This window comes from Neoarius graeffei, chromosome 4 (genome assembly GCF_027579695.1).
Source record: "Neoarius graeffei isolate fNeoGra1 chromosome 4, fNeoGra1.pri, whole genome shotgun sequence".
Classification (NCBI taxonomy): domain Eukaryota; kingdom Metazoa; phylum Chordata; class Actinopteri; order Siluriformes; family Ariidae; genus Neoarius; species Neoarius graeffei.
The window spans coordinates 52,214,750-52,236,622 of record NC_083572.1 but is presented as its reverse complement, the minus strand read 5'-3'; the positions used below and the strand labels follow the sequence as shown (position 1 = coordinate 52,236,622).

At 39.9% G+C, this 21,873-nt stretch overlaps 1 protein-coding gene across 6 annotated transcripts; it reads right to left on the bottom strand.

Annotated features, from left to right (window-relative positions):
* Window positions 1–285: 285 nt before the first annotated feature.
* ncoa5 (nuclear receptor coactivator 5) lies at window positions 286–21,606 on the bottom strand. Of its 6 annotated transcripts, none has more exons than XM_060919354.1 (11): window positions 21,442–21,606; window positions 10,500–10,794; window positions 10,150–10,257; window positions 7,273–7,327; window positions 5,920–6,123; window positions 4,085–4,197; window positions 3,842–3,971; window positions 3,409–3,623; window positions 2,994–3,198; window positions 1,638–1,729; window positions 286–1,258 (listed from the first exon to the last, which is right to left on the bottom strand). In XM_060919354.1, the coding sequence occupies exons 2-11, from the start codon at window positions 10,660–10,662 to the stop codon at window positions 594–596; spliced, it is 1,950 nt and encodes a 649-aa protein (XP_060775337.1). In that variant the 5' UTR covers window positions 10,663–10,794; window positions 21,442–21,606; the 3' UTR covers window positions 286–593. The 6 variants fall into 6 exon arrangements, with proteins under 6 accessions (XP_060775337.1, XP_060775338.1, XP_060775340.1 ...); XM_060919355.1 differs by having other exon boundaries at window positions 3,409–3,608; window positions 21,442–21,605; XM_060919357.1 differs by lacking the exon at window positions 10,500–10,794 and having other exon boundaries at window positions 21,442–21,605.
* Between the last annotated feature and the right edge of the window lie 267 nt (window positions 21,607–21,873).

Below are 21,873 nucleotides of genomic sequence, written 5' to 3'. Positions count from 1 at the left end.
AAAATGGTTCTGTACATAAAGATATGATTGGTGTTGAAGTGTTTATTTTTTGTGTAAGTGTAACTTCAATATTTTAAAGAAATAAATATTATATATTGTGTTTCATAGTACAAAAGAAAAATGTAGTTTTACATTTCAAATGCTTTATCTATGGCTTCTGGCAGTTTCCCATTCCATTTTATAGATTCATCAGCACAAAATGCAATAAACTAATACCATTTTATTACTGATTTGTACAAAGTCTTCTTTTCAGTGCACATTTAATGCAAGACCAAGAAACAACCCTTTTGTCTCAATTATTTATTGAAACGAAATTATGTACAAATGACATTTCATATAAAATAACAGAAGGGAAATATTCAAAACTATCTGGTCAGACCAGCAAATTCTTCATGACTGTTTTACATCCATCACAATTTCCTTCTGATCCAAAAGGAAAATTAAAAATCATGTCCAAACAATAACCATTGGAACGTTCACAAAGTATGAAATAAAAGAAGTATTTAGTAATTTAAAGTAATTGCTTTTTAAAAGAATTAAATGCAGAATCCAAAAAAAAAATCTCATCTTCAAGAGGCTTGCCTGTATGCATTTCAGAAATGATGCTGATAGTGAGACCCTTGCCCCATTCCTTGGTTCATCCCCTGGCCCATACCTTGATTTAGCCCCTGTCCCATTCCTTGGTTCATTCCTTGTCCCATTCCCTGGCTATAACCTTGTTGTTTCATTCCTTGGCCCACCCCCTGGCCTGACCTGGCTGTTAGGCTTGCTGAATTAACCAGCTGGTTAATGGTGGGTCCACTCTGGATGAGTGTATCAAGGGCTTTCTGCACACTAGGATTGTCAAAGTTAATCCCAGTTCCAGCTCTCTGGAGCCCCTGAGGTGCTGATGTGCGGTTCGAAGGGGGCCTAATGCCCATGCGAGGACTCGTGTTCTGAGAGTCGTGAGCAGACATAGCCACGTTGGACATGGAAGCAGAGGAGGAGGAGGAGAGGCTCGAGCCCTGTGTGGCTCCATAGCCTTGAGGCTGGGACACTGATGCCTGGCTCTGAGGCACTGAGGAGCCTGAGCCACTGTTAAAGAGGCTGAGAATTTTAGCTTGTAGCTCTTTCTGCTGGTTGGTGGTGGTAGAGGCAGGTTGAAGGTGGGAGCTGTGCATGGAGTGTGGGGGTGGGTGCGTCTGGTGGGAAACAGGGGCAAGAGCCTGGGTGGACTGAGGGGTCTCATGAGTCACTGCTGCAGATGACTGATGGGACCCTGCACACAAACAAGAGAGACATGGTGCTCTAATTTGGTCACACACAAGGGAAAAAGAAGGGGAGAAAAATAATACGGCCATTTTTGTGGACGAAACGGAAAATCCAAACAAATGGCGCATGTTGTGGAAGACATTACCAAAAGATCTATACTCAGTCATATTAAAGCATCATCACCACCTCTACTGTGTCTCAAAGAGGTTTTATGTAGGGATGCTTACAATGCCCAACCAACATGCAACATTGTGTAGTACATTATACACACACCCCCAATCCCATCTGCACTGCCGCCACATGATTGGCTGATACGATGAACGAGCAGGTTTACATAATAAAGTGGATGGCGAGTAGCTACCTAAAATCACAGAGGGTGAACTTACCAAGGTGAGGGTCTGTTTCACCTCGGACAAGATGATCACGCTTATCCTGCAGGTAGTTAATGAGTAATGTTAACTCTTGAGGTGTCAGGAACCTTGGAGGAGAGAGGAAAAAACACAAATACAGCACAATTATAACACACAATTTCATTATTTATCAGGGATGAGAGTGGGTGGTCATCAAAAAAGCAGAAAACAAGATGCCCCCCTGGAAAATTTTGAAAAATAAGGCCTTACAAACCACTTGTCCTGCAATCTGAGCTGTAGTAGATAAAAAAAATATATATCTGTTGTCTTTATACATTTACATGAAAATATGTTTCAAATCAATAGGAGTATTGTTTGAATTCAAGATAAAATCTCATTCTACATTCAAGGGTATGGTTATAATTCATGACCAACAAAAACAAACTAAATTCACATTAAACTCAAGTTTTATTAATTATCAAAATGTTCATATATTAAATAAAATTTTAGGGTGACTGACCTTTTCTCCCTATGTCCTCATTAGTTGCATATGATTTCTTCAAAAAGTCTTTTGAAATATTTAAGTTTTCAAAACTGTCAGCATTAATTCAGATTTACTGACTATCATATACATGTTCAATGTATTAAATCAAACGAATGCTAAGTTTATGGGATAATGTCTATGTACACTTTATACAATTATTTATAGTTCACAGTCACTTCTCATTTTCATTTGATCATTTCGACTTCTTCAGCTTTTTGGCCAAAGACAAGAGCTTGTCAGTCCTCTCTGTTTTTTATACCAGTATTGATTTCACGTACCTTTGCTTCATCTCGCTGGTCAATTGTATTCGGCATTTTGAGTAAAAAAGCCGATACGAAAGAGAAACGTATTTTTGAAGAGCAGCGACGATGAACATGTGCAAGTTTCGATAAAATAGAACAGATGCGAGTACTTTTGTAAGAACTGTTATGATTGGCTTTTGTTCTCTCCCACACTCTTGTAAGAACTGTTATGATTGGCTATCATGCTCTCACCAGCGATGTTTTGGCCAGTTACATTGTAGATAACACATTCTACCGCGAGACTAAAGATGGCAAAAATGTAAACATGTAACATCATCGTAGGAATGAATCACGCTCGAGTATCACGAAGGAACATACCCCAACCCCCCTCAATAAATGAAAAAAAATCTCAACGGATTTGGCATAATATAAAAAGGTTGATTTTTACTCAGAAAACTCTCATCCCTGATTTATATTATATATGCGTGTGCAAACACAAATATTCCATTTTATTTTTTAAAAAAAGAAGAGCGAGCAATCCAGACTTGCACTGCATTCTGCACATATTTACTGGTACTTATTACAAATGCATTTGTAAGACCGTACCTGCCCTCCGAGAGCAGCGTGACAGCAGTCAGTACCGAGACTGGGTGGGCTTGTCGGTCATGTTCCCTCATCAGCACCTCGTCTGCCATCTTCGCAGCTTTTCTTGAGATCTCATCCCGCTCCTTGGCACGGTTCTCCATCTTAAAGGTGTCATAGTTGTGAGCCACTAAAACCATCGCATCCTGCATGGGCATGTTTCTGTGTTCTTGGACAGAATAGCAGAGGAGAAGTTCAAAATCATTTTATATTGCATGTTTAATAAAAACAATCTTTGCTTTTTATTCTCACAAACATTCCTTAAACTTTGAATTTAGAGGTAATTTTAATGACTCCTTGAATTATTCCATCATTACCTTCATTACTTCGTCCAATTAACTAGTATTCTCAAAATCATTAAGCCACCCAGCTCTTGTACCTTGTGGTGTGCCAAAGAGAATGTTGACTGTGCAGGAGCGATGCACTTCGTGCTGCTGGGTGATGATGATGGCGAAGGGCGTGCGAGCCCGGCTCACGTCCTCCAGAGCCTGGGTCAGGGACACCTCTGTGTTGAGGAAGATAAGGTCCACCACCATGCCCAGATCTCGCACCTTCCTCCCCACCATTTCTGCATACTCCCTACAGAAGGTCAAACTGCCAACATTAAAATCAGTCCCAGAACTATAAAACAGTTTAAAATAAATAAAAAAAATAAAATAAATAAAATAAGTGTGCAAGTCTAATGAAAATCACAATGAGTCAACACTACCATCATGTTCCGCAAAAGAACATGCTCACAATAACGAAAAGGAAAAAAATATTTCATCAACAGACCCCGAGGCCTGCTGATAACTCAGAATTGCAGGACTCACTTCTGCAGCTTGTTAACCACAATGACCGAGCAGTCCACAGGTCTTTCAGCATCGTAACGTCTTTGCAGCTCCTCATAGTACTGACGGTACAACTCGTTCCTCCTGCGCTCCTCGGGTCGGATTCTCTCTTCTGCACATCCACGTTCATAAAAAGATACACGTGGGGAAGAACGCTTTATAAATGAACCACATCTGAACATATAATATTCCACAAGGAAATGTATTCGTTCTGAGTTGACCAACCTTCTGGTTCTCTCCTGCCACTCCAGTTCTCCCTGTAGCGGTCAGCATAAGGATCATCTTTCTTACGGTACTGTTCATATTCACCACGGTAAAAGCGATCATATCCATCATTTCTGTGGCAAAGATGATGATTTTCTCCAGGTCAATATTGCTATCATGTTTATAAAGTATTTAGGGTGCACAATCAACCATAAATTCAGCCCTGGTTCTGTACTCACTGCATACAAGCATGAAAGTAAAACAATTAAGAACTCAGTAGTACTTGAACATGTACAGTGGTGTTCAAAAAAATAGCAGTACATCATCAGTAATCACTTTAGTGGTAGTGAGCTTTCCGCATGGCAAATTATTTACTTGTAGATGTAGTGGCGTAATAGGAAAGACAACAGACCCAACTGTTACGACATACACGCCTGCTTGCTGAGTAACTGAGTCAGTCATTCATTAAAAGGGACGTGTTCAAAATAATAGCAGTGTGGAGTTTGAGAGAATTCATTAATTCTGTGAAAAAACAGGCATCATTAATTGTCCTTTATTAAGGAAGAAGGGAAGCAAATGTTTCACACATTTGTTGTAAAACAGATTTCCTTCTGAATCACTCAGTAAAATGGGCCGTTCCAAATGTTGTTCGGACGAACAACGTAATTTGATTTAAAAAAAAAAAAGTTGATTGGAGAGTGGAACCTTATAAAAGAAGTGCAGCAAATTATAGGACGCTCAGCTAAAATGATCTCACATGCTTTAAAATGGTAACAAAAACCTGAACATGTGGAAGAAAATACGAGTGAGTACTGTTAAAATGGATCGAAGAATAGTCAGAATGGCAAAGATTCAGCCGATCATCATCTCCAGAAAGATGCAAGATGATCTAAAATTACCTGTGAATACTGTTAGTCAGAATGTGTTTGATTGAAGCCATCAGCAAGAAACCCCCATAAAGCACCATTGTTTGGGGGGGGGATTAAAAAAAAAAAAAAAAAAACGGCATGTGCAGAATCGGTTAAAATTTGCCAAGGAACACATCGATTGGCCCAAAGAGAAATGGCATAACGTTCTGTGACCTGATGAGAATAAAACTGTTCTTTTCAGGTCTCGTGGTCATCACCAGTATGTCAGATGACCCGTGGGTTCTGAATTCAAGCCGCAGTACTCTGCGAAGACAGTAAAGCATGGCAGCACAAAAATCATGGTATGGGGATGTTTTCCATCCTACGGTGTTGAGCCTATTTATCGTATACCAGGGATCATGGATCAGTTTGAATACATCAAAAGACTTGATCATGTTGCCGTACGCCCAAGAGGAAACGCCCCTGAAATGGGTGTTTCAACAAGACAATGACCCCAGACACGAGTAAACAAGTAACATCTTGGTTCCAGACGAAAAGGATTGAGGTAATGGAGTGGCAGCTCAATCCCCTGACCTCAACCCCATTGAAAACTTGTGGGGTGACATTAAAAATGTAGTTTCTGAAGCAAAACCCAAAAATTCACAGGAAGTGTAGAATGTAGTTCATTCATCCTGAGCTGAAATACCTTTGTATAGGTGCCAGAAGTTGGTTGACTCGATGCAACGCAGAAGTTATTAAAAACAATGGTTGTGCAACTAAATATTAGTTCAGTTTGAAGAGAAAAAAAAAAAATTTAAAATGTTGACACTGCTATTTACTTGACCACAAATGTAGATTGAGGATTCAATTAAGATGTTAAATCACAATCAATACTCAAAAAAAAAAAAAAAAAAAAAAAAAAAAAAGAGTGGTCTAATGTGCATCACACTACCATGCTGTAAAAAACTGCTTTCAAAGTGAAGGGTTTTAAGGTAAAGAGTCAGCTACCTGTAAGGACCGTCTCGTCCATCTTTATCCCTTCCATCTCCGCCTCTGTAGCGCTCGTCGTCATGGTCTCGTGGTGGTCCAGGACGTGGTTCTCGATTCGAGTCCCTCATGTCTCTGCCATCCCTGTTGTCGCGGGAGTCACGACCCTGCACCGGGGATCGAGAACGGGGACGAGGCTCCCTGCTGTCCCCATAACCAACAGGCCTAAGCGGGCAAAATAACCTGTCAGAAACTTGGCTGTGTCAGTATTAAATGAAGTATGTTCTTTACACATTTAATGCCATGTTATAGACTCAGAATCAGTGACTCACACGGACCTCTTGAAATTTTAAACAAAACTCAGCAGAATATTTACCCATTACTGAGGCATACATATTATGAATGGAACCGATTGCCAAAATAAAACTCGCCAAAACTTCTCCCGATGCATTACAAGTTGGTGGTGTGGCTGAAGCTTCCAGTAGGTTTTCTTCAAAACCAATCAGTGTGCAGAGAAACAAGTACAAAAGCAAGGATTTTTAAGCTAAGGAGCTCTAATGTGGTGCCCAAACGCAAAGAAAATAAAGGGGTTTTTCCAGCATTTCCTGAATTTTTTGAGGAAAGATATTTATAAATAAATAAAATAAAATTATAAGATTTGCTCGTTTTATAAGACTTAACACAATATTGATCAGAAAGTTAAGCATATTTCCATGACAAGAGCACAGGAAGAAACCCGAGGAATTCATCAAATTCGATAACGGACCTCGTTCTTTTATAAATAAAATGAATAACCGATAAAATGTGGTGATGCAGATGCTCCAAAAACATGTGACGCGGATTAATTTTATTTCATGCAAAATCCAACGAAAGGTCTTGGCGCGATTGTGATGCAGCCCCGCCCAACACTGCTAAATATACCGATCACACACAAACTTTATTGTAGACCTGATCAAATTCTTGAGACAATTATGGGTTGCTTGGGGTTTTTTTTTTTTGCATCAAAGGTCAGTTTGATGCAGGAGTTAACGGAACATGTGAAGACATGGTTACTGAAAGTTAGACAATTTTTGAAATGCAGTCTGAACAGAATAAATAACACACTGTTAAGACACAAGGACACCAAGGAAAATAGTCTTAGATTGGCCTTTCAACTTTATTTCAAAAAACAACTAAATACCTGTGAATAAAAGATGATCCAAAAAGGACACATTCTGAAGAGCAAAACCATAAATTTGGCACGTTTTCTGTTGCCTGTAATGATTCTTGCCGCTGTTGTCCAGAAATGCAAATGCATTTGGAGGCGGGGATAAAACGAGTTTACCGGAAACCTGTCACCGAAACCTTCGTAGTAGACTCCTGACAATACTTTACCTGCGTGGAGGACTTGACCTGGGTTTCTGTCGTCTCTCCGCAGCCATATTTACATCTGAAAACAAATCAATCCGAAGGTTCAACATCAATTTTCGAGAAAAGACCAAAGCTATGTGACGTCTCACTAAAGTTCAAAGCACTTGAGGACAAAACAATTAGGACAGAACTTTTCTTTTTAATTAAGAAATAGCAAGACAACTTTTTTGTATACAATAATAAACCCAAGAGGAGGAAAATATGGAAAGTCCACATCTTGATAGACTACAATTAAATGGACAACAGGCTTATTAGAGTAAAACTAATCAAGACCAAAGAAAACTGAAGCCAAGTACTGATTTAAAATATTTATTTAAAATAGCACAGGTACGCTAACTTCATGTTCTTTAAGGTGTTTTAATGCAATTTTTAAACAAACAATAGTTGATTCTGCTTACATCAAGTTATTTGGTTATATTTAATATATCACACATTTAAGGGAAAAAGAACAGATTTCAGAAGGAAGATCCTTTCCTTTTTTTTTTTTTGCTTATAACTTTGCTGGGATTTCCACTCACACAGACACTAACTTAATCTGAACGTCACCGTGATATGCTCACTGATATTTCGTGTGTATTTCTGTAGTATTTCCCCAGATGGGGTTTTCACAATATACAGGTTTTCCCAAGCCCAAGATTCATGTTGTCCCATCACCACAAGCACTATTAAAAACATCTGGAGGCAATTAGCACCCTCACCAAACTAAGGCCAGATTCCCCTAACTTGCCTTAGTTTATGATAAATGGTGGTTGTAACAGACTTAATATCTGGCTTGCTGCAATGGCTGCTGGCAAGATATAATCTAGGGCCTTTAGGGTACTTAAAGCTTCAAATCACTCCAAAACTAAACAAAATCTCACGCAGTACCTGCTTAGGCATTTCCAGATTTCAGTGCTCTGGTGTACAAGAAGTGGCAGATACTGGGGACTGGTAACAACGCGTTTAAAGGAGCAATTTGCAATCTTGAGCGCGCTATGATATCTGCAGCCCTGTGATAGATTGGCTACCTGGCCAGAGTGAACCCTGTCTCTCGCCCAAAGTCAGCTTGCCCTGTGACCCTGACAGGTAAACAGTATAAGCATTGGATGAATGCTGTCTGCAAGGTCGGTTCATTTTGGGAGCAGAAAAAAAAAAATATTTAAAACATGGGGAGGGGGAAAATCGCCGAATACATTCTATGGCAAGGAAAATCATAGGGTATCTCTGAAAGTATATGTTCGTTTTTCGACACACAGATCAACAAATCAGTAGATACACCTGCTGATCTACAGATATCAGCAGAGGCATGATCTGGCCCATGGCAAAACAAAGTGGATTAATTAGTATGCACGGGTGATAGCTGATGTTTTCAGAATCAGGAACGTGCAGGGCACACAATCACACAATTAAAGGGCTGACCAGACTCCAATATTATATTTGTGCTATGCGAGGACAGAACACCAGATCTCAAAACCAAACACTGGCCAACCGCATGTTGAGTTTTTGGTCGGGGGCACAAACATGATGTGCTACATCAAAAGGTCCCAACCCTAATCCTGCCCCGTCTGAAACAAAAACCATGTTTTCCCCAAACTATCTTCAACTCGGAAGGGCTGTTAATTCGCTGATTAGTTGAATCAGGCAGGAAAAACAAGGTTGGAAAACTGTGTGCGACAACAGCATCTACTCGTCCATTTCCCTTAGTCTGGGTTAATATATTTAATAGGCCATTTGCAGGAATTGGTCACATGCCAGTTTTCCCCATAGCAACAAGCCCGTGGTGGGCAAGCTAACTTGACATTCCTTGACAACCATAAGAGTTTGACTGGCGACGCGAAGCAACCCATTTCTATAATAGCTGTTTTTACCTTTTCTATTGTCTTTTTTGACCCGAATTTTCATGTGTACTTGGAAAAAGTTTGTGATTTTAACTTCTGTCATAAGTTAAAGCAAATCATTGGCCATAAAAGAGTGTTTTTTGGACTCAAGTTGGTCGCCGGCAAAAGATATTCACGTGCGAAATGGCGGAATTCTCAGGTATGTTTATAACTTATAATTTCTCCTTTTCTACCTTTTATCATTCGCTCGAAACCCCTTTTGCACTGTTTCTTTTGCAAACATACCATTGCTTCTTATGTATTTGAATCAGTTTCTTACCTGTTGACATGTCGTACGATTTTTCTTCTTTGCTTTATAGTACCACTCCAGTTAAAAACAGAAGGTACAACACCAGATTTTAGATTTCTTTTTCCTTTGGTACTTGTTCGATAATCAATTTCTTTCGGCAGCGACCAACTTGAGTCCAATAAACACTTTTATGGCCAATGATTCGCTTTAACTTATGAAAGAAGTTAAAACCACAAACTTTTTCCCAAGTACACATGAAAATTTGGGTCAAAAAAAGACAGTAGAAAAGGTAAAAACAACTACTACAGAAATGGATTGCTTTGCATCGCCAGTCAAACTCTTATGGTTGTCAAGGAATGTGAAGTTAGCTTGCCCACCACGGGCTTGTTGCTATGGGGACACGTGACCAATTCCTGCAAATGGCCTATTGGCTACCTTGCTGACCATACATGACATTAGCTACCCGTTTTTAGCCTCGTCATCTCACTTGTGTGACCGTCTTGCTTGCGTGGTGGGCTAGCTAATAAATGTACAAGTTGTCCACCCTTGTGGACCAAAAATACTTTAAAACATACAACAAACTGCACCTTTAAACTGAGCAACAAGTTTGGGTTCAAAATTACCAGAAAACATACACCCTGCCAGCTACGGCTAAATAAAGGCCAGTTAGTAAACAAACAACATATGGCAAGTTAAGTACACTGTGTGGTATAATCCATGGTATAAAAGTCTTACCTAGTTTATAACCTCTATAAATCCGACCATTATGTCCCGCTTTAGCTGCCTCAGCATCTTCCGTCCTTTCAAACTGCACAAATCCATACCCACGAAACAGGGACAAGGCTGCAAAAAGGAACAGTTTTACGCAGGAAAACATGATTCTGGATGATTTTTTTGGGGGGGAAAAATGGTCTTCATTCATACAGGCCGAGTCCATAATTTGTTTGGATGTTTAACTCCAATTACAATTCTTAAATGACATTTCAGACGTCCCCTTTCATTAGAAGACCCAAATTCAAATACCAAACTCCATTATTCTTCAGTTCAGCTAATTATGATGTTGGATATGTACATTGGGTACTAACCCTGTATTTTCCCATATGGCCTGAACATTTCTTCCATATCCTTCTTCGCCATATGTGCAGTGGGCAAATTGCCAACAAAAATCCTTCTCTCCAGGTCGCGAGGGTCATTGCTGTTGGTGCCATAAGACGGTGGAGAACCACTTCGGCTTCTTCTGTGCGACATGATGCTATTAGCTTCGGCTTCTAGCGAACACTTGCTCAAGACGAATTTGAAGTTGGCGTTGTATACAAGAGTGTATACAATTTTTTTTAATTGGTTTTCTCTCTTTTAACAATTTATTTTTCACCTCAGGTCCTGAAAATGCCAGGGCATCAACATAGGGGAAGAAAAGAGAAATTCGACAGATAAAACGTCTGGAAAACACAGTTAAGTGCAACATTTAGGGAGAAATTAAACAAAAAACACTAATGCAGAACTTATAAAAGAATAGAAAATTTGTAATGCTATTTTAACTGCATCAGTGAAGATCATTCACATTCACAGAAACAAGTTGTCACCGTATTAACCATAATTCTTCCAAGTCCACAACTCAGGCTGGTTTTTCTTCAAAATGCCCACCTTCTGGGACATGTTCAGTCTGTGTGCAAATTAAGAAACTCAATAAGTCCTTGTGCCGCTCTGACAATTGCAGCCCAACAGCCACGAGCCTAAATAATGACAGCCAATAAAATCAACTAAAAGCAGGGTGTTGCTGAAAATGACAAATAGTGATGGGGGAAATTTGAAAATGCTCCCCAAATGTTCCAAGTGATGAGTCCATTTCTGAAACCATGAGGTCGTGATTAAAAAAAGTTGTTTAATTCAGCAATGCTCTTAGATGCACAACACAACAACCATTGAGCCCATGACGATCCGATGGTAGGCAGTTTGCTTAGAAATGAGTTTTACACCCATCAGTAAGAATAAATAGCATAGGGTGCTTTTGAGTTGTTCATTTGTTTGTTTGCCGCGGGAGCAACCTTTTTTTTTTTTTTAAATATACACAAGAAGCCAATTTCCTCCGTGTGTATCATTCAACACAATATTTAATCGTTTATTCAAAATCTTTTTGTATTAGGAGGAGAGGTGAATGCTGTCGAAGTTACCAAGGCTCGACATTAACGCTGGTCCGACTGTCCGGGACAACTAATTGTTTGGTCTGGACAAATCAAATCCACATCTGCTTGTCCGACAGCACAAGCTGAATTATTACCAGCTCTTCCAGAAACTCTGGGAGTCTCCTGCATATTGATAGTGGCTCCCTGACACCTGCAAATTTGATACCGTATCCCAGAATCTAGACCGAGCGTGCGCAGAGCACGAGAGAGAGAATCCCAATTGCTCTGTCTTGTTCAGTAGACCAATCAGTGTTCGGTGTGGGCAGGCTTTATGTCTTCTCTCCTGGACCAAGTCCATCAGTTTAAAATATCCAGGAGCATGATGGCAGAATGCCTCAACCCCAACCCCCCCCCCAAGACTACACGACAGTGCCCCCTCGCCTAATGGAGTAAAAATAATGACGGTGTTGCGTGCCATACTGTTTGTAACAGTGACTTTTGCACTGCCCATGGTGAGGTAAACGATTGCAAAAGACATGCCGAGGTGAGTTTAACGGTGTCATTTGTTCATGTGTAGATTATTATATGAGCTGGCTCGCTGCTAAGGCTACATGATAAGGCCAAACTCCTTGAATACTTGCTTAAAGTTGCAACAGAATATAAAACTTGTTAAATAATAGCAATAAGCAGTTTACATAAATAGTACAAGTAGTCTACGTATTTTATTGTCATATTTTCTACATATTGGCTGATCTAATTTGGTTTACAGACGAGAGAAAATTACTCAGAGTATTACATATAGACGCCCCAGACAACATAGTACCTTATGCTTTTATATCTTTTAGGGACCACATCTTTCAGGGATTGTTGAAAATCACCATTTTAATAGTAATTATTCCACAGTTACATCAATAAGGTTCCAACAAAACCATTTCAAGCCCCTCAGTGATCCGGCCGTGTTACCGTTTACAAAATTCCAGGGAAGCCGAGTGCAGCAGATGTGTGTGTAAAAATAATCAAGTCGCAAGATCTAATTATAGATTATTAGACTCTGAATTCATTGAAATGGCAATCAAATACCTCAATAAAATAAATATCTGTGATGAATCTTCATTTCATTCAGACATTCACTGTATTTTTCTTTTGTATAGTACACATTAACACATTATCTTAAAATATTTCGGGGAATTTTACAACAGTGCCAAACTCACTTCCGGTTTGTTTTCAATCACACCGTGATTCTGTCCCCCTCATCATGTCCAACTTGTTTTCTTTCAGTTTCATTTATTTATACTTCAAGTTCTACTGGATTAATCAAGATTTAACTTGATTTCCTCCACAAGCTTTGAATTTGGGTGAGTCTAACACTTAAAACTGCAGATCAGGTGATGGGTTAGAACACCACATGCACCATAATGGGGCATTGGATAGTTTATCGTTACAGTTAAAAACTTGTAAATCATTAAAGCATAATGATTATCATAACTATACCTGCTTTTTGATAATCACTTTCCTTTTATTTAAGTAGTAATTACATAGTAATAAGGTTATGGTCAGGACAAGTGAAAAATCTTGCCGCTTGTCCGACTGGACAAGTGGATTTAAAAGTTAATGTCGAGCCCTGGTTACGTGGCAGTGCAGCCCACCCACTTCATGATGTTCTGGTCCAGCACAGGAGTACATTCAACACAAGACTGATTTTACCGAAACGCACCAAAGCAAGTCGTTCCTGCCTGCAGCCATCAAACTTCTCGACTCCACCGTCAAAGTGTCAAACACTGAGTCAATAGAATGGCCCATGGACTTATTTTATCCCGTGTCAGAAGCTTCTTCACCCCATAATTATTTACAATTTTAGTGCCGAATGTGGAATACTGACTTTACACCGTTATATACCGGAGTAAGATGCACATATTTTGACATTTCTTAGTTTTCCATTTATTTATATTATATATACACATTTCTATTTAAAAAAAACGAGCAATTGTAACAACCAATTTCCCCTCATGACTCAAAGTATTTCTGATTAGATCATCACATGCTTCACAGCTCCAAGGTCTCTGGATTCCACCTAGAGCTCAGGTTACTGCCTGTGTGGTGTTTTTCTACGTGTCCACACAAGTTACATCTGTGTTTCATAGTTTCCTCCCAAAGACATGGTGTATGGATTGGCTACAGTACTTGCAGCTTGGTGTGTGCGCGCACGTGTATGGTGCCCTGTCATGAACAGATATCCCATCCTGAGTATATTCCTGACTTCCCCAGTGATCCCAGAATTAGCTCCAGGTCCACTGAGGGTCTCACCAGGCTAAAACGGTACTGAAAACTAATAACGAATAGACCGTTTGCACTTGCGTCACAAATCTCCCATGATGCTCTCCGATTTTGTTGTGTCCACCATCTTTGCGGGATAGCATCCATGGCGACCAAGAAGAGTACATTAGCGAACTGTAATTTTTCGCAAATATATCACGACTTCAGTAATAGGTAAAGGGGAAAGATAAAAGAATGTTCAGGGGTGGAGCCGTACAGCGATGAAGACGATGTACGGATGTGACTGAGTGTGAATTACACAGACATCGTGAATGACCTGGTGTTGACTACTAGCTTCGTCACTGGGAAGGCAGATTCTACCATAACAGAGGCCAGTTAAGTCCCATCTCCTTAAATTGCTGAATTGATTAATTTTGATCATTCTATTAAGTTTTTCTAGTAGCATTTGGGGTCTTGGACATTCACAGTAAATTTTAGGACAGTAGTCCTGGTAACTAATTAATAAAAGCCTGACATGACAGACATACTAAATGACAATAGAAACATCGGTTTCTATAATCAAAATCTGACAAACTAACGTCTACCATCATATTCTGACAGACACTCTAGATGACAATAATAACAAAACTGTTTCTTACATTATTAATCTGACAAATTTAGTAATAATATTAAAAATACCTCATCACTAGAACCAAATAAAATATTGAAATAAAAAAAGATAAAATTTATTTTCAAAATTGAAATATCAACAATAATTGCCAGAACAGTGACGACAGACACAACTGTGTCACCTTCACGGGGAAATAACATATTGAAATGGCCTGTCGGCTGAAAGGGTCGCAAATGGCTCTGATTTATCTCAACTTACGATATTTTTCTGGAGGAAAACTTTAAATATGAATGCACAAATATATTCTCAATGTTTCTATCGTCAAAAATTTCTATCGTCAGGATAGCTGACTGAAAATCTTAGCTTGATTTATTTGATGAAATCTAGCTGTCAGAAATCCAAGTCTTGCCCGGAAGTAAATGTCTGCTGTCACAAAAATCATGCGCAGTAGAATTTCCCCTTTGCGTCAGTCAACATGTGCGTGGTGAGGGCTTGAATTTTGCTATCGTCAGGTGCATTTGACTGACGATAGCATTTTTTAAAAATAACTGTGGGCTTCTCTCGTGAACAAAATAGTTTTTTCGCTCTTAATCTATTTCAACTCTATCTGTTGACACCCAAAAATTATAAAGCCTGCTTCCACACGATAACTACCAAAAGATCCATAATGGCTGAGTCTATCGTCAGGTCATCTGACAGAAATTCACTGACGATAGCAACAGGGATAATGAAAGTGATTTTTAAAATGGGAGTTATGTCTGTCAGATATGTCAAAGAAATAGAACTTTATTCTTTAAAAATCTTTTATTGATGTACTCAGTGTATTTTTAAATGACGTGCTGTTTTAGAAGACCAAAGACCATATTTTCAATCTTGAAAATATTACCTCACTGAAAAAAGGACAAGAAAAATATTCATTTTATTAATCAGATTAATAATGTAAGAAACAGTTTTGTTGCTATTGTCATCTAGAGTGTCTGTCAGAATATGATGGTAGACGTTAGTTTGTCTGTCAGATTTTGATGATAGAAACCGATGTGTTTCTATTGTCATTTAGCATGTCTGTCATGTCAGGCTTTTATTAATTAGTTACCAGGACTACTGTCCTAAAATTTACTGTGAATGTCCAAGACCCCAAATGCTACTAGAAAAACTTAATAGAATGATCAAAATAATCAATTCAGCAATTTAAGGAGATGGGACTTAACTGGCCTCTGTTATGGTAGAATCTGCCATGAGTCATCCCGCCTTTATAGATGTTCCCGTCCCGTATGATAAAAGTTAGAAGAAAAAATACATTGTTTAGTCGTTTTGTCAAAACATAACGCCACATGGGATTTCTTTGTGATGTCACGCCGAGGTATATTCCGTAATTGGAGATCCAGGCTTTTAGATCAATTTCGATTGAAAATATCGTGAATATAACGTTAATACAATGTGACGGGGCAGCACGGTGGTGTGGTGGTTAGCGCTGTCGCCTCACAGCAAGAAGGATCTGGGTTCGAACCCAGCGGTCGACGAGGGCCTCTTTGTATCGAGTTTGCATGTTCTCCCCGAGTCTGCGTGGGTTTCCTCCCACAGTCCAAAGATATGCAGGTTTGGCTAATTGGTGGCTCTAAATAGACCGAGAGTGTGAATGGTTATGTCTCCGTGTGTGTCAGCCCTGCGATGAGCTAGCGACTTGTCCAGAGTGTACCCTGCCTCTTGCCCATGGTCAGCTGGGATAGGCTCCAGCTTGCCCCGCGACCCCGCATGGGATAAGCGGTTACGGACAAAAACAACAACGTGACGGGATATAATAATACTGGATAATCAAAGAATACGACAGTAATACGTGTGAGTACTAGGGATGGCGAAAACTAAAAAAAAAAAAAAAAAAAATCTTGACCGACCACCGAGCCTCATTAGCCGGTTAACCTACAAGTTTAAACAGGGATGCAAACGGCACGCCTTTTGGCAGATGCCGCCTTTTACAAGGCTGAATCGTGCAGATCCGATTTTTTTTTTTTTGGGGGGGGGGGGGGGGGGGGGGGGGGGGGCGTTGGAGTGTCTGAATAATTTCATCAGAGTAAATTCTGTATTAAAATTACTAAATAAGCAAATGCCGTTACAGTCCATGAAACATAGGAAGCATGAGAAGAAAACAGTAAATCAGAAAGCTGCGCACATTTTCGCGGAAGCTGCGCAAACGTGCGCAGCTTTCTGATTTACTGTTTTCTTCTCATACTTCCTATGTTTCATGGACTGTAACAGCATTTGCTTATTTAGTAATTTTAATACAGAATTTACTCTGATGAAATTATTCAGACACTCCAACCCCCCCCCCCCAAAAAAACCGGATCTGCACGATTCAGCCGTGATAAAGTCGGCATCTGCGCCTTTAGTTTGTGTGGAGAGATTATGATCTGCAAAAACATGCATTGTTGGCTACAGACCGAAACATACTTTCAGAATGCACTGGCCAAGGCAGGACTAAACTCGATGTGCCTTCTAATAATAATTAAAAAAAAAAAAAAACAATAGTAATTTGTAAGCTAAAAAGCCTGTGTCTACACTTTTCTTTCGCCGAGTGGCAGCTGTCTTCAACTGGGGCGGGAGGACGGGACATGACTGAATGGGTGTTTCTGATTTGTCAGCTGTCGTCCTTACACCGCATGGCATGCCCCAAGCATTTACAACACAGAATTCCAGGTTCTCCGCTCCAAAATCGGCAGCTTCAAAACGATTGATTTTTTTTTTTAAACCGACAACCAAAAAAAATTAACCGGTTGACGTTGATTCGGTCAACCGGTCATCGGTTAACATCCCTAGTGAGTACAAGATGTTAAGTATGAAACCCCTGAATACAAAACGTAATGTGATTGTAATGTACCGTCCTGTTCCGGGAGACACCTTCCAGCCTTAGCAGAATTATTTGAGCAGCCGATAACTGTGCAAATTTGCGGCATTTCGTATTAAAGGTACTTGATGTAGTTCAAGATGGCGGCGCGAACGGACACAGCAGCCCCTCTCTCTCTGCGTTTAGTGTTTAAAAGCACGTGTTCTAGTGTATGTCTGTGTGCTTTATGTCTACATACACGTGCGAGTAGTGCACTGAATGTCGGTCACAAGATATTGTCGCCACTGCCTTCTAGCTATAGGAAATATGGCCAAACATCTCGTCTTGGACCAGAAAGTCATTGAGGAACTTTGAGGCCTGGGTCTTCTCCGCAGAACTACATCCTTACCGGACTTGCCTGCTGTGCCTAACCCAGTGAGGAGGCGCCGGAAGTGGCGTGAGAAGAAACAGAAGACTATGCTTCTCCGTTAGATATTGTACTTGATTTTTTTCATGGTCCAGTTTCTATCAAATCCTGCGCTCTGATTGGCTGGCGAGCGGGTCCGTATCCTACAATACGGACCCCAGTTACGGACCTCTGGCGACTCGCTCGTTCACAACAACAAACATAGTAGCAATTTTTGTCAACGTTTATTTTCACATTTCTCAGTAGAATAGCATTAATTTTACAGCATGGAGAGTGATGACAGTGTTCACAGCGAAAGCGAGTTTTACTACCCTGAGGAAGAAGAAATAGACATTTCAGGAGAAAGCTAAAACCTGTAATTTGCTAACTCCGAGCAAAAACATGGCTGAATCCTGAATGACTCAATTTTGTATAAACAGGGGACGACATAGGCGGCAAAATGTAGTTTTTTTTTTCCTGCCATGGAAGTGCACTTGTATACTGAGGAGGAAGCCATTTGCATGACAGCCGTGAATGAGGATTCAAAATGGCGGCTTGCCTCGGCGTTCCCTTTCAGGTGCTCTCGTTTTCTGTTAGAATTTGGTAAAGAAAAAAATAAATATATTATTGCATAGGTAATCATATGGGGCCAAGTAAAATTAAGGATGAATTTCACGAGTGATTTTGAAGTTTTGAAAATTGCCCGAGTCACAATTTCAGAACTCTGAAATCACGAGTGAAATTGATCCTTAAGTTTTACAAGGAACCATATGATTACTTGTTTATAATATATAGGGCCAAATTCATACTTCGGAAGCCATTCAAGTTCACAACATTTGTCATTCACATTTTCTGAACCAATCAGGGTGCAAGACTATCTTGCACGTTTGAGTCAGTTTCTAAAGCGTCTTTCATCATGACACGGCGACACAAGGATTTTGAAAGTGGTTTTCCCCATTTTCTTTCCTCACTTCTGCATAAAACTGATAGCACCTTGTCTAACTCACAGCATTCATATGCCATTAGAGTCTCGTTTATTTGTCTTTCTGTGGCCCATTTCTTCAAAACGGAAATCCAAAAAATCGTACTTTTTTTGGTATTTTCATTTCCGCTTGCAGCTTTCAATTGGCTTATCATTTCTTCATCAAATATAGCGAAATGCGGCATTGCTGAGTCAGCCGTTTTGTTGACAAAATTTGCTAATTTTTGTAACCGTAACCAAGCAACGAACTAGCCAATAGCATTTCAGAAATACGGCCCCGCGTTAAGGAAAAAAGCCCTCCTTGTTTGACCAATCAGAACTGAGTAATCTGGCCCTATGTATTATAAATAGCTTAAGGTCGGTCCGTATGGTGAAATACCGTGACCGCGGTCAGTACTTTCAAGACCTCGGTCACGGTATTTCACGACACGGACCTCCCAGCTAGTAAATAACTTTTTTTTTCGCGATGCGGTTTCCATCAAATCCTGCGCTCTGATTGGCTGGCGAGCGGGTCCGTATCCTATGGTACGGACCCCAGTTACGGACCTCTGGCGACTCACTCATTCATAACAAAAAAAAAAATTTGTCAGCATTTATAAGATTTATTTATAAGATTATTAAAAATCTTAAACTTTTGCCAGCATTTATTTATAGCATTTATTTATTTATAGCATTAATTTTACAGCATGGATAGCGATGACAGTGTTCACAGTGAAAGCGAGTTTTACTACCCTGAGGAAGAAGAAATAAAAAAACATTTCAGGAGAAAGCTAAAACCTGTAATTTGCTAACGCAGAGCAAAAACATGGCTGAATCCTGAATGACTCAATTTTGTATAAATAGGAGACTACATAGGCGGCAAAATGTAGTTTTTTTTTCCTGCCATGGAAGTGCACTTGCATACCGAGGAGGAAGCCATTTGCATTGCAGCTGTGAATGAGAATTCAAAATGGCGGCTCGCCTCAGCTTGGTTTTCCCTTTCGGGCGCTCTTGTTTTCTGTTAGAATTTGGTAAAGAAAAAAATAAATATATTATTTACCAGCTTAAGGTCGGTCCGTATGGTGAAATACCGTGACTTCGGCCATGAACATTTTCAAGACCTTGGTCACGATATTTCACGATATGGACCGACCTTAAGCTGGTAAATAACGTGTATTTGCACTACCGCTATTTTGTACATTGTTTGATTTTAGAGGGTATTTTATATATAAGATATTGTTTTTCTTAAATCTTTATCCGTATTTACAATTAAGGTGAGAGAAACAGCATTTCAATTCTCCTATTATGTCCTGGATATATAGTGAATTGACAAAAAAAAATCTTTGAATCTTGAAATGAATCTTTGTTGCTACACACGTGTTATTCCACAAAGATGGTGGACACCGTTAAATCAGATACCCCTTTTCCGTCATTACGTCGCTACGTTTGCATAAACCTTAGCGCTAATATCGAAGCAAAAACAAAGCTGAAGAAGCAGCAGCAACAACAATAATAGATGACTTCGCGTTTGTACAGCTGCTGCTTCTCGTCGCTTAAAAATGGCGATCTTTCACGGTCTTGTTGTCGGTCTTAACAACTCCGCCCCCCGCTGACGTAAGCGGTTCTTTCCTCTGGCCCAGCAGAGAGTTGGTGCTAGCCTGGAACCGGTTTTTCTGGCCCCAGAGCCAGTTCTTTGTCAGTGGAAACAGAAAACCCGGTTCCAAACTAAACACTGGCCCCGAACCAGCCCTGGAACTGCTTTGGTGGAAAAGGGGCAACAGAGGGTCATGGGTCATGTGCAAATGGTCTATAAATCAGAATGTCAGTGCTCGATTAATATATATATATATATATATATATATATATATATATATATATATATATATAAAATATAAAGAGAGCACTTAAACTATTTGTAAACCACTGGCCCTGGTTCATTTTTTTTAATGGAAAATAAGCATTTATTCTTCGTGTACATGGATAGGTACTGACTCGGGTCGTTAAGATCAGCGTGATTTTGAACATGACCCGTCCTCAGGTCGCCGAGTATAGAGCGCACTGGGAACATTCCAGTGAAACCAGTTAAAACAAAACCGCTCCAGTTTGGACTCGATGTGGTCAAAGTGGCGAGTGTGTGTGTGTGTGTTTGCCGTAGCAGGATGAAATCTTAAAATCCACGCGAAGTCCAAAGTACTGCTCGGTTAAAAATGAATAAATAAAAGAGCCCGGAAATGCAGGTTGAGTGAAGAGACGTGCTGAAGAACAAAAGCTGAGCGATCATCATCATTCATTCACGGTGCTTTATATCGGTCTCTGGTCTCCCGTGAAGTGTCCGCCATTTTGTCTCACAATAGCACCGCTGCCGTGGGCCTGGAGCACAAAACCATACATCCAGCAAACTAAAATTCACCCTCGACGAAGAAAATCGCAAGTTGTTTAGTGAAATGCACGACACTCGATGAACCGCACCATACCTGAAACGTGCACGCGCGTCCGAACCGGTTAGAACCAAACCGCAAACAGGACGGACGCCATGTTGGTGAACCGAATAACAGGCGCAAAATAAACCTTCTGTTGACTGTTATTGAGTCATTTTGGTTTATCAACACACCAAAAAACCTGTATTTTATATATATATATATATATATATATATATATATATATATAGTTATTTATAATATTAGCTATAGCTCTTTGACATTGTTGCAGAATGACACCACTTAGGCTAGTTAGCAGGTAGCTAATCTAAGGTAACTCGTGCTAATCGGACAAGCTAAATTAAAATGATGCGTTTTGGGAGAAAAAAATCTTTTTAAATAAGAAAGCAGCCTTTACCTTTATCATGAGGTTGTCGAATTGACTTGCCCCACACAGTCGGAGCTTGAATTTCGACGCTTTCTAAAAATTAGCTACAAAACACAGAGGCTGGTTTAACAGCGTTGCTGCAGCAGAACCGTCACACACAGCTCAAGGCGACTGTCTGAGGCAGGAATTACGCGCATGCGCGGTGTACATCAACCAAAGAGAGGCTTCTGAATCGTGGTCGAATCCCAAATGACTGACTATAGAGGAAGTGATTACAAAGCACCCTTAGTGCACTAGATATCGAATCAGAATCAGAATCAATTTATTGCCAAGTACGTTATCACATACAAGGAATTTGCTTTGGTGATTGGTGCTTGAACAATTAAGATAGAATAAATGAGCAAATATACATAGAATAAAGGCACACAGAAGAATCTGAAATATCCATCCATCCTCTCTAGC